This window comes from Furipterus horrens, unplaced genomic scaffold, assembly GCF_987537825.1.
Source record: "Furipterus horrens unplaced genomic scaffold, mFurHor1.1.pri manual_scaffold_3, whole genome shotgun sequence".
Classification (NCBI taxonomy): Eukaryota; Metazoa; Chordata; class Mammalia; order Chiroptera; family Furipteridae; genus Furipterus; species Furipterus horrens.
The window spans coordinates 163,687,605-163,700,965 of NW_028327173.1; the positions used below are offsets into that span (position 1 = coordinate 163,687,605).

Sequence of the window (13,361 nt, forward strand, 5' to 3'; positions counted from 1 at the left end):
AAAGGAGTGACTGTAAAATATACTAATAATTCTCGCCCTGGCTGGTGTGGCTCAGTGGATTGAGCACTGGCCTGTGAATTGAAAGGTCACTGGTTTGATTCCCGGTTGGGACACATGCCTGGGTTCCAGGCCAGGTCTCCCATTGGGGGCGTGCAGAAAGCAACCAATTGATGTTTCTCTCTCACGTTAAAGTTCCTCTTCCTCTCTCCCCCGTCCCTAAAAATAAATAAAATCTTTAAAAATAAGTAAAATCTTAAAAAAAAAAAAAAATATATATATATATATACTAATAATTCTCAAAGGGATAAAAAAGGTATCTATTTTTTGTCCCTTTAAAGTATTAGTCACATTCACATTATCAAGGCTCAAATACTCTGAGCAGCTTGTTTTCATTCTATGAATGAATAAGCATTGATATCTACATGAACATCTGTGAATGTCATTAGCTTGGTTAACATGAAAACTTTATTCTAGACACTTAGTACCTGGCAAATTATCCACAGAGAGTTTACTGGTCAGGACACTAAAAAGATTAAGTAAATGACCATACCCATTACTGGTCTAAAGGAGGATATGTAAGGAAATACAAGCTTGTGAAATATATAACGTTAGTCATGTTATCTCATTTCTGTCAAAGACAATTCAACTCTTAAGAGCAGTGTCTTCATTTCCAGCTGCAGAAAGACAAACACATGATTTATGGAACTCAGAGTGACATGGTTACTTAGTACCATATTTTTGAAATTATACTAAGCTGTCACTAATTATATACTTGAAAATATTTCATAAATGTTTCAGAATTCCTGATTTTCATGAACTGGCAAATTTAATGGGCTTGGCACAATGGTGGTAATGAGAACAATTCAAATCCAGTAAAATTTCTATAACAGTAAGTTTGGTTCAGATGATTATCTTTGAATGTTTTAAAATTCTAAAGTAATGTTTCTTAAATTTCAACATTAATAGGAATATGATCATGTAAAATGTGGACTCTGAGGTGAAGGCCAAGGTTTTGCATTTTTAACAAGTTGTTGTTCCAGGGGCCAAACTTTGAGTATTAAGGCCCCTCAATCTGAAAAAAGAAAAAAACATATCTATTTTACATAAAATACATATATATAATGATTATGATAATTTTATTGCTCAAGTATTTTACTGCATAGTATTTCTTCAGCAACTGGCAATCTGCACTTAAAGTTACTTATAGTTGCAAAGAGTAAGTAGAGAAGGAAATGAAGGCTCAGAGGGGTAAGAAGTTTGCTCAAGGACACACAGCCAGTTTGAAGCAGGGTTGGGAAGAGAACAATTGATGAAGAAGATTCCACTTTTGAATCATAGATAGATAACAGAGTTAAGACTTTTTTAACTAAAAAAAAATTTTGCTATTTCTGAAAAGAAAATACTTCGGAGAATTCTTTTTGATAATACTGCTATATTTGTAAAACTAATTCCTGAATCTGATTTTAACTTCTCTATGTATTCTACTGCCATCTCCAGGAAGCCAAAGGAAAGAAAGTCTGAATATTTTATCTTAGTATTCCAAAATTAAAGTGAGAGCAACGATTTTCTAACTATAAAAATTAAATCTAATATTTCCCTCCTCTCTTGATAGGTACTCCTATTCTCCCTAAGAGAAAGCTTTTCTTCTCTTCTGGGATCTCTGTCTTTTAATTTTTCACATAAACCTTTAAAATTTTTAAATACATTCCTAAATAGATATTTCATAGCTATTTCCTGACATTGATCCCACTAATATTCAAGTACCTTCATTATTCTTTTTTCTCATCCTGGAATACCAATATAAATTACAAAATAAATGGATCTATGATGTATTATAGAATTGTATACCTGAAACCTATACAATTTTATTAATTAATGTCACCACAATAAATTCAATAAAAAGTAAATATTTGAATCATTTTAGAATACATCTCTTAGGAAATCTGGTTAATGGAGACATATAATAACAGATAATATCAAATCATAATAAGTTACTTGGTGTGGGTTTCATAACTATATGAACTCAGTAAGTTCTAGCTTCCTCTCGTGGTCCAAATTAGCCCTCTTTATTTTATTCCATCATTTGAGACTGGCTGTTGTTCTAAGTTCTCTGATGTGCAGTTCTTATTAAGGGATTTGATGAGGAAGGATAAATGATACTGGAAACTAAAATCTCAACTATCATAACAGAAAATTGAAGACCCAAAGATGAGGTTCTTGGATATCAGAGGTTGAAGAAACTTATAAATGTGTTTTAAACCTATATCTAAACCACTTGATTTTTCAGTAGGAAATATTGATGAGGATGGATCCTAACTTAGTTTAAATAGCACCACTTTAAAATTTCTCAAACTAGTGCCTCAACTTCCCTAAGTTCCCTTCCTTAAGAACCTCCTCCTCCTTCCTCACCCCATTTTTTTTTTTTAGTTACTCAGTACCTATTTATTGAGTTTCTATGGTATATAACATTTGGGAGAAACAGAGATAAACAGGATATGATTCCAAGGGAAGCACATGCTACTAAGGGATTTAAACCATGTGTACTAAACTATTATATACAATGATAGGTGCAATATGATAACTATTCATTGAAAAATTTTAAACTTTATTCTGGGTGTGACACAATCAGAAATAAAAGGCTATTCAGATATTCTTTGGGGCTGAACTGTTTGGACCTATTTTGATAAAGAGTGAATTCTCTCCTATAAGGTTCTGTTTTGACATTTACAAATTTCACTTCAGTCAAGTGAATAACAGTATCTTTAACAGGATTTCAGGAATTAACTAAGTATGCAAAACATCCCTAAGCTATTCTTACTTAAGTGACCCTGGCCATCAATCATTTTTGAGCGCTATAAGCTGGCAGACCAATACAAAGTGGAATAGGTTCACAGGGTAGTGAAAGAAATAAGGTTATCCTTCAAATAAATCAGAGACAGTAAGAATTAAAGATATAAAACCTTGAACCCTGGCCACGTGGCTCAGTTGGTTGGAGCATCGTCCATCCACCAGAAGGCTGCAGGTTTGATCCCTGGTCAGGGCACATACCTAGGTTGCAGGTTTGATCAGGGTGGGGTGTGTGCGGAAAGCAACCGATCAATGTTTCTCGCTCATATTGATGTCTCTCTCTCTCTCAAATCAATAAATACAGCCTTAGGTGAGGCTTTCAATAAACAAACAAACAAATAAATAAAAGTAACACCTTGAAAATATAACCCACGGCACTGATACTCTCTGTATTCAAGATGTTCATGCTATGGCCATTAAATTGATCGCAGTTAAATATAGATGAAACAGGAAAAGTTAGCATATAAAGTAAAATCATTTAATACAGAGAATATTGGTATTTATCTAGGAGGAGACTGATATCAAATATATATAGTCTTTTGTCTCCCTGACTTTTTCGTATTTAAAAAATAACTCCCCCATACATTTAACTCAAAACCATTTGGTTTCTAAAATTTAAAGTCTGAAGTAGTGATGAAAACCAAATTATGAGTTAGGAATTTAATAATTTATTCACAATCTTCCTTAAATTTAACAAAGGATAAAGTATCAGCAAGCAAAACATCCACCAAGTAAGTCCACCAGGTACTAATGGACAAAATACACATCTTAGATCCTGAAGAGTTAGCCTTAGTTTTTTCATGATAAACCGTAACTGTGCTATTAGCAGCTTTAAAAAGTTGACGCTTTGTTTTATTTTATTTTTTTCAGTTATTCTTTAACATGATTTGATCCATAAGGATCAATGCTGGAACATGACAATTTTTGACTCACCTCATCCCTACCTCGAAACACACTGACATTATAAAGTGGTCACTGAGGACCCTTATTAGGTGGTAGGTTAGACATTAAAAACTAAAAAAATGTATACTATGACAATATACAGAAAAGAAAAAAATTTTTCAAGAAAAAATTACAGACTTCATTATTTGTTACATAATTATAATATAGAAGTACTCTTTATTTAGCAGAATTCAGTGGCCACACATACACACACAAATTGAACTAATCTGGAAGATAATTTCAAATATCAAATACAGAAAACTGCTGAAAGAGCTCAATACGCAAACTGTTACAAAAACTTTTTTAACTTAGCATAATATTTATATCAAACCTCAAAGAAACAACAGGGAAAAAGAATAACATTTGGTCTCCTAACAATTCGGGGGAGACTTTTCAAATGTGTGTGAAAGCCTACCTTTCACAATTTGGACTTCTAAAATGAGTCAAGAAGATCCCCGAAGTTAGAGAAAGCAGGAACATATGTGCCAGTCTAGGTCAAATCTATGATGGTGTCATTTCCCACAAAGTTTATAGAGTTCATGCCAGAATGTTATCAGCATCCGTGACTTTATATTTAACTAAACATTTTTCCTTATTAAAAATGTTTTCAGTGTTTTACCAAAATTTCAGCCTGGAATAACTACTAGAAGAGTGATCAACAACTTAAACTTCATAACAAATGCCATGTTAAATATTTGTTGATTATCGACTTATGCTACTACACCCTAACTCCCCGAGCAACAACTTACCCTTTTGATTTTCTTCTGTTTTTTAGGACGTGGTCTGGTCTCTACCCTCTGGACACTGCATCGTACAAGTAATAACAGGTCTTGCAGGCTAAATAGCTTGTAAACAAAATTTCCTTCCTGAGGAGCTACATACTCTGATGTATCTTCAACATAGTCTTGAAGTTCGTATGGCAATCCTTTAAAAATAATTATATTTCTCATTTTTATTTTAAAATACATTAGGTGTTTATTTAGCATAATCCAAGATAAAACAATTCAATGATATACTTTTAAATATCTACCAACTTTAACTTTCTATTTCATCTGAGTTGACCATCACACTATTACCACTTGCTTACTTTTACTGGAACTGCAGCAAGAACTGAAATCAAAGCTTTAAGCTTCTTTCTTTTAACAACTACCTTAACTATCCCTAGACAAAGTATAAATTAGTGAGACAACATATGAAGTGTGAAGAAAAAAAAAAAAAGAGTTAAAAAAGGTTATTCTTGATCTAGGCAGAGCTGAAGGGCACCTTTGTATCTATTTCACAGAATGAAAGAGGACAAAACACCAAGAATAAATAAATTTTGGACTAATAAATGTTTATGATTATTTCTGATGCACTTCCATCCGTTTGGCAAATGCTATTACCTATAGCTTAGTAGTCACTGTACATGTTGGATAAACAGGTTACAAAATCCATACAACTTTGGGTACCTATTTAGAAAAAAGTTTTGCAAGCTAAAATACTGATGAGTAGATTTAAAAAATGAAATATCAATGACTATGTAAAGATTCTAAAACAAGCTTTAACAAAGAGAAAGTGAGGGAAAAAGGGCAAAAAAATTAAGGACAAGGAATAGGCAAAACATTAAAATGAAGATTTTTGTCAATATTTACTTACGTCCTTTTGGCTTTTGAAACGCAGAAGGCCATGCAGTTTTTGGCCAACTAGAGGCATCTGAAGGAACAGAGTGTTGCTCGGAAACAGGAGGTTGTTTAGAATTTTCTATATTCATTAAGGGCAATTCAGGTATTTTTCTGGAAATTGGCTTTAAGAGTTCATCCTGCATTTTTAAAATTTCCCCAACTGGATCAAATTTTTTATATACTCGTTTGATAGGTTTTTTTAAAACACAGGACTCTTCAGGGCTACAAGTAGTGTTAGTCTGGTTTTCTGAGGAAGAATTTGGGCTTGCGGGTTTAGCACTTAAATTAGAACCCACATTAACTGTTTTTCCGTTGCTATTCTTTTGACACTCTGTATCAATGATCAAACAGTCTTCATCTGTATCACTATGGCAAAGCACTGCCTCTTCAGTCTTCGCTGCTTCTGATGTATCAGTCTTTTCCTTTGAATTGTCCGTGTTCTCCACAACATTTAGTCTTTTATCAGCATACACAGTATCAGGAGCCATATCATTTTTATTAGAGGTTTCATTTTCTGCAGAACTTCCTACCTGTAAGGCATCAGGTGTTTTCAAGTCACCCGCTTGCATCAGAGGCTTGTCAGAATTATCTGATGCCTTCTCACCACATGGTACAGATTCTTGATCATCTTTATTTTTACCCTCTTCAGGGCCACCGTCCACCCCAGTCACCAGCTGTTTCTCCTTTTGTAACTGTTCCATGAGAATCTGAGATAAACTTTTAGAGTGAGCAGAAATGTCTAGTGGCACAGTTGGCGCCACAGGAGTGGCTGCTCCACTGGGGGCCGTGGGGACACTTGTCATGTTGGGTTCTGTGGAAGTGCCTGCCGGACTCGGTGACCTGGATGGTTTGGTGGTGGTTACTCCAAAAGTTTCAAGTTCTGTGACGTCATCATCAAAATCCAGATCCAAATTTTCAAGGGTCTCAATTCTTTGGCCCTTATTAACTTCATGAGACATCTTAAGAAAATATATTGATAAACTATTAGCAAAAATTCCAGACCACACCTTATCTATCTCTTAATCCCCCTACTCATCACATACAGGTCATGCTCTTTAAAAGCAAAATGTCTAATGGCTCTGAAAGGTTCTTAAGGTGACAATAAACTACTAGCAACTAATTTATTTAACCTTACATTCCCACTAAAATGTTGATGAAACACAGACAAATTTGCCAATCTGTAACAACACAGGAAATGGGGAATACTTGTCAACTACCACATCTCAAGAAGAATTTCCACTAATCAAAAAATAGGAACACGTTTCCCTTCTTCTCTCCCCTCCAGCAGGAATTAAAAAGCATAGTAGGAGGGTGCAGAATAGACAAGGGGATGTAGAGAAAAGCTTATATGTATGACCCATGGACATAGACTAAACAGGGTGGGACTGATGGAGGGGGGGTGCTGGTTGGAGGGAAGCAAAGGGAAAAGAAATTGGGACTACTGTAACAGCATAATCAATAAAACATACATATATATAAAACACAAAGAAAATAGGAAGGCAGCAGATGCACACCCACGCCACACACACTTGCAGAGACACCTGGACTTAGATGACAGGAAACCAGCCTCTTTGCCACCGTGAGGAAGCTGTTTTCTAATGCAGCTGGTGAATGGTCGCCAGCCTCTGTGCCTGGTGCATCAGTCAGTGACTTTCTTTCTACATCTACTCAGGGAAAACAAATCTCAGTAACAGGAGGAGAAATGGACAGGAAGTGATCTTATTATATTCTAGGACATAGTCACTGAACCTGTAGTTTTTCATGTGCTACTTCGACAAAGGAAGAGCTTTAATTTAATCAGGAATAAACTGTCCTCTCCCCTGAGCTGCAGCAGATCGCTCCTCAGTCTGGCACAGCACTTTAAATAAATACCATGGAAATTTGCTTACATGATGAACCATGTACACCCATTAGCCTTACAGCTTAGGATCTGACAAAGAAATAGTCTGATGGCAATTAAGTACTGAGTAAGATCAACCTGTGTAAGTTTTTTTAACCTCTCAGAACCTTAATTTCTTCACCATTAAATAGTGATAAAAGGGTCATCTTCTTGGATTTGTTCTAAGGATTAAATGAGAAACTGTATATAGAAATTTACTTGATATAGTCTCTGGCACATAGCTTCTCGGTAAACGGTAACTCTTGCTAAAATAAAAATACTATTATATTTAGTAAAAAAATAAAATAGTTAAACTATATGCTATTTACACAACATATTCTTTCACAAAAAGATTAAAAAACAAAACACAGGATATTACATCAAGAAATAAAGAGGGACTTCCGGCCAAGATGGAGACCTGGACAGATTCGCTGCATCTCCCTCCACAACTGAGAAGGAATATAACTATTTCAAAACTAGAGACAACCAGAAGTTCCAGAGGATCAAGCTGCATGGAAGTCCAGCAAAAAAGGATACAAAGAAGGGGTGCTCATTCAGACGGGTGGGAGGGGTGGAGCTGGGGCGGAGAGGGCACGGTGCAGTAGTGGCAGCAGCAGCAGCAGCAGCGGCAGTGGTGGGTGGCAGAAAGCGCAGTCACACGTTTTGAAAGGTCGGAGGGACACCTGGGGAGCACTCCTGGCATCAGACCAGACCATGCAGCTCATGGTACCAGCACTGGGGAAAATAAGAGTCTCATTGCTTTTGACTGTACAAACCAGTGGGGGTTGGGGCAGAGGAAGAGGCTGCCGGTCTCTCAACAGAGTCTGCTTGTTTAAAGGGCCCCCATGGTCCTAGAACATCTGCAGACCCACCCACTCTGGGAACGATGGCCAGGGCAACAGCTAGAGAGGCACCAGTCCCATACAAAGTGGGGTAAGTGCCTGGAAAAGGGGCAAGTGCTGAGCAAGCGGCATTGTTCCCTCTCAGACCCCTCCTCCACATACAGCACCACAACGTGGTGAAACAGGTCGCCCTGTACTGATGAATACCTAAGGCTCTGCCCCTTACAATGTAACAGGAGCGACGGCGGCTCTATCTAAGACACAGAGGCAAACAAACACACAAACAAACAAACATCTCTGTCAAGATGAGGACACAGAGAAGCATGGCCCAAAAGAGGGAAGGGATCAAAGTTCCAGTGGGAGAACTAAGTGATGAGGAGATAGCCAACATAATAGATGAGAGAGCCAACCTAACAGACGCAGAGTTCAAAACACTGGTGATAAAGATGCTCAGAGGCTTAACAGATAATGCTTAAGTACAGCAAATGCATAAACGAAGAAGTGAAGGCTATGCTAAATGAAACTAAGGAAAATCCATATAAAACCATTGGTGAATGGAAGGAAACCTAGGTTCAAATCAATGATTTGGAACATAAGGAAGAAAAAGTCAGTCAACCAGTACAGAATGAGGAAACAAGAATTGAAAAAAATGAGAAGAGGCTTAGGAACCTCTGGGACAACTTTAAACATGCCAATATCCGAACTATAGGGGTGCCAGAAGGAGAAGAGGAAGAACAAGAAATTGAAAACTTTTGTGAAAAAGTAATGAAGGGAAAACTCTCCAAATTTGGCTAAGAAAATAGACATATAAGTTCAGGAAGCACAGAGAATTCCAAATAAACGAGACCAAAAAAGGACCACACCAAGACACATCATCATTAAAATGCCAAAGTTTCAAGATAAAGAGAGAATCTTAAAAGCAGCAAGTGAAAAGCAGAGTTTCCTACAAAGGGGTGCCTATAAGACAATTAGCTGATTTCTCAAAAGGAACTTTGCAGGCAAGAAGGGACTGGCAAGAAGTATTCAAGTTGATGAAAAGCAAGGACTTACAACCAAAGTTACTCTATCTAGCAAAGCTATCATTTAGAATGGAAAGACAGATGAAGTGCTTCCTAGACAAGATAAAGCTAAAGGAGTTCGTCATCACCAAGCCATTATTATATGAAATGTCAAAGGGATTTAAGAAAAAGACCAAAATTATGAACATTAAAATGACAAGAAACTCACAACTATCAACAACTGAATCTAAAAAATAAAAACAAAATCCAACTAAACAAACCAGAATAGGAACAGAATCATAGATATGGGGATAAATTGGAGGGTTATCAGCTGGGAGGGGGAAGGGGGAGAAATGGGGAAATGGTACAGGGATTAAGCATAATTGTTTGGTACAAAATAGGGTGAAGTTAAGAATAATATAGGAAAGGATGAAGTCAAAGAACTTACATGCATGACCCATGGACATGAACTAAGGGGGGTGGGATTGCTGGAGGCAAGTGGGGTACTGGGCAGAGGGGAACAAAGGGGAAAAAAATTGGGACTACTGTAACAACATAATCAATAAAATATACTTTAAAAATTAAAAAAGAAAGAAATAAAGAGACAGAATAGCAATACTAAGTGTTTGACAAAGCAGAATTCAATGCAAAATGTATTGGAGAGAAAAAGGAATGCTATGTTGAAAAAAGAAGAAACCCATGATGAATAGATATAGTCTGATCATGAACTGTGACATGCTGAAAACATCAAAATAGTTAGTCAAAATTCAAAAATAAAAGGAAAATTTGACAGAAAAACTATTGCACTTGGTCAACAATACACTGTCTCTAAGTATGTAAAAACAGAACAGAGGGTATGAATGAGATTAAATGATTGAGAGAAAAACATATATAAATGACTGAAAACATATATACAGACTACAAAGATATACCTTTTCTCTCCCAAAAATCCAAGGGGCATTTCCAAAGATGGACTACAAATTAATATTTAAAAAATCAATACAGTATAATGCACAATTTGCTACGGCTTTACTCTCTGTTTAGAAGTACAAACAACTAGACATCATTAAGAAAAATGTAAACAAACAAAATACCTCAGCTCTTGGAAATAAAAAACACTCCAATTATTAAGTGGATTAATGTGCTAATAACAGAATACTTAAAAGCAACAAAAATTAGAACACTAGACATTAAAAATCAGAAGTATCATTCGTAGCATTTGCAAGAAATAAGAAAATATAATCATAATAAATTTGATAAATATAAAACCAAAAATTGATGAATTGAAAAACAATTCTCACTCCCATCAGAATTTAGATAAAATTAAAAATACCATTTATCTGTAAAAAGTATGAATCTGTAAATATTGTGTAGCTATAAAAGGATTCTTCTATAAAATATATCTTTAATTACATCAATAAAAGTAATTCCTCAATGTTATAAAATATCTAACCAAGAGTTAGAATTTCCTAGTATGATGTCTTTTTACAATTGTTTATTGGAATTAGTATCCAGTTGGTTGACACATCTCTCAATTTTCTTTGTCAAATGACTCTCCCCATACTCTGCCAACTCTCAAATTGGCCAGACATTTGTAGAAGAAACGAGATTAGTTATCCCATAAAAATTTCTACATTTTGGATTTAACTTCTGCATCCCTGTGATGTCATTTAACACATTCTTATATCCTTGGAATTTCCTATTAAAATGATCTAGGAACTTGATCAGATTCAGGTATAATTTTTTTAATCTGAATGTTATTTGTGGTACTTTGTGCTCCCACTTCAATCAGGAGGCTAATGATGTCTAGTTATCTTTCTTCTTGTGATATTACAATTGATTTGTTGGTTCATCAGGTTTCATCAACTTAATCTATCCATTATAAAATTCCTCATTGATCTCCTAATCATTTTAGCAGCTACTGATGAGGATCATTGCCTAGATTCACTATTTCATTAGGAGCTACAAAATGATGACAGTCATATTCTCTCATTACCCTGAAATATAGTTTATACTGGAAAGGCAAGACAAATACTTGATTTTTTTAAACGATATTTTATTTATTTATTTTTAGAGAGAGGGGAAGGGAGGGGAGAAGGGAGGGAGAAAGACAGAGAAACATCTATGTGTGGTGGCCTCTCGCACGCCCCCAACTGGGGACCTGGCCACAACCTAGGCATGTGCCCTGACTGGGAATAGAACTGTTACCCTTTGGTTCATAGGCTGGCACTCAATCCACTCACACCAGCCAGGGCTGATTTTTTTAAATCAGTTGTCAGAATAATGACTTCATTCACTAGCATTCTCCAAAGATGACTAGTACTTTTTGTAAAGTATCATTATAAATTCATGGGATTTAACATATTTCATACGTTTTAATCCATTGAAGTCACCCTTTATCATGGTCAAACTTTCAAGTTGGCTCTAGCATCTTTTTGGTATGATTCCAATATTACAGGGCTTTTACTTAACTTCTTTGATTGGCATTTGTACCTCTTATGCTGATAGTCTTAGTTCTTAATATAAACATAATTACTTATTTGCTTTATCATACTATCTAATGTATTCAAAATAAAAAAATATCATTAATAACAATATGATTACTAAATGCAGTTTAAGATTTTTCAGCAGTTTTTTCTAAACTTAAGATATAAATCCGTAGGGCTGTACAGTCAAATTACTGACTGGTTAAACTACTAACTTGGTATACAATGGATTCATTTGTTTCACTTTAGCTTTGATTGGCTTTTATAACATTTTATAATTTATTTTATAAACATTAAAAAATTTACTTAGCTCAAAGTTAAAACTATAAAACAAAGAACATTCTGAGAAATCCAACTGACAATCCTGCTTCCTCCAATTAATCATTTTCATTAGTTTTAAATTTATTCTTAAAAAAAAAACGTTTTATTTACTTATTTTTAGAGAGAGGGAAAGGGTAGGAGAAAGAGAGGGAGAGAAACATCAATGTGTGATTGCCTTTCATGTGTCCCCAACTGGGGACCTGGCCTGCAACCCAGGCATGTGCCCTGACAGGGAATCGAACCTATGACCCTTTGGTTCGCAGGCTGGTGCGCAATCCACTGAGCCACACCAACCAGGGCTCAATTTATTCTTCATTGTATGGATTTAAAAAAAAAATGTAAATATGTAATGTGTATGTATACAGGGTGGGCAAAACATTTATAGTTATTCATATGGAAAATAATAGATTAATAAATAGTAATAAAAGAATAAACTGTGTTTCACATACTTAAAACTGTAAACCTAGTTTTGCTCTATTCTGTTTCTTCCCTCCTTAAATAAAAAGTAGCCTATTACATGAAATGTTCTCTTTCTTTCCTTTTCACTTAATATATCTTGGATATCACTGCATAGCTGCATACCTAGAGTTTCCTCATTCTTTTTAATAGCTGCTTTTTATGTTATTGAAAATGTATACTTTATTTAATCAATAACCTATTAAGGGATATGGGAATTGTTTCCAATCTTTTACTACTGCAAATAATACTGCAATGAATTCCTTGCACATACATTTTGTTCTTTTCCTGGTGTACTTCTGAGCTACATTTCTAGAGTGAACACAGTTTTCACATTTTGTAGGTATATCTTGACTGTAGAAATGTTACAGCAATTATTTCTTTTTCCTCTAATACCTTTGTAAAAGCTTCCATCAATAATCTTCTGTTCTTCATGTTTAAATGAGATGGGCTTTTCTGCTCCTATGGGAGAACCACTGTGTGTGGGATTGTGCTAAGACAGCTTTCTTAGCTTCATGGCTCTAAGCTCATGCTCCACTGTTACCGCAAAGTATGCATACATGTAGGTTCATGTGTATGTGTGTAACTCTTTAGTACATTCTGACATCTGGTTCCTCTATTCCTCTTTCCTACAGTTATCTGAAAAGTTCTTTTCTTTACCCTTAATGTCCTTGTTCTGCTCAATTTGGACTCTACTACCAGTAAGTTTTCCTGAGTGAAGGCTTTTGTCTTGAAAGGGACTGCTGTATCCTCAGTGCATAGAACAGTATTACTCAATAAATAGTTGTGGAACAAATGAAGAAAGTTTGGTATCAACAAAATGTTTTACTTTAATAATCATGGACAGTATTTTAAAATAAAATAATAAAAGCTAGTATTTATGAAGTACCACCCTTTGTTCTAAACGCTTTATATGCATTAACTCATTT

General features: G+C 35.3%; 1 protein-coding gene across 1 annotated transcript in view; it reads right to left on the bottom strand.

Annotated features, from left to right (window-relative positions):
• ICE2 (interactor of little elongation complex ELL subunit 2) overlaps positions 1-13,361 on the bottom strand; it is a 59,830-nt gene that overhangs the window by 20,590 nt on the left and 25,879 nt on the right. The window contains exons 10-11 of the mRNA XM_090272020.1: positions 5,425-6,409; positions 4,539-4,714 (exon numbers count right to left, since the gene is read on the bottom strand). Of these exons, the coding sequence (XP_090128146.1) occupies positions 4,539-4,714; positions 5,425-6,409 (1,161 nt within the window). The remainder of the gene's footprint in view (positions 1-4,538; positions 4,715-5,424; positions 6,410-13,361) is intronic.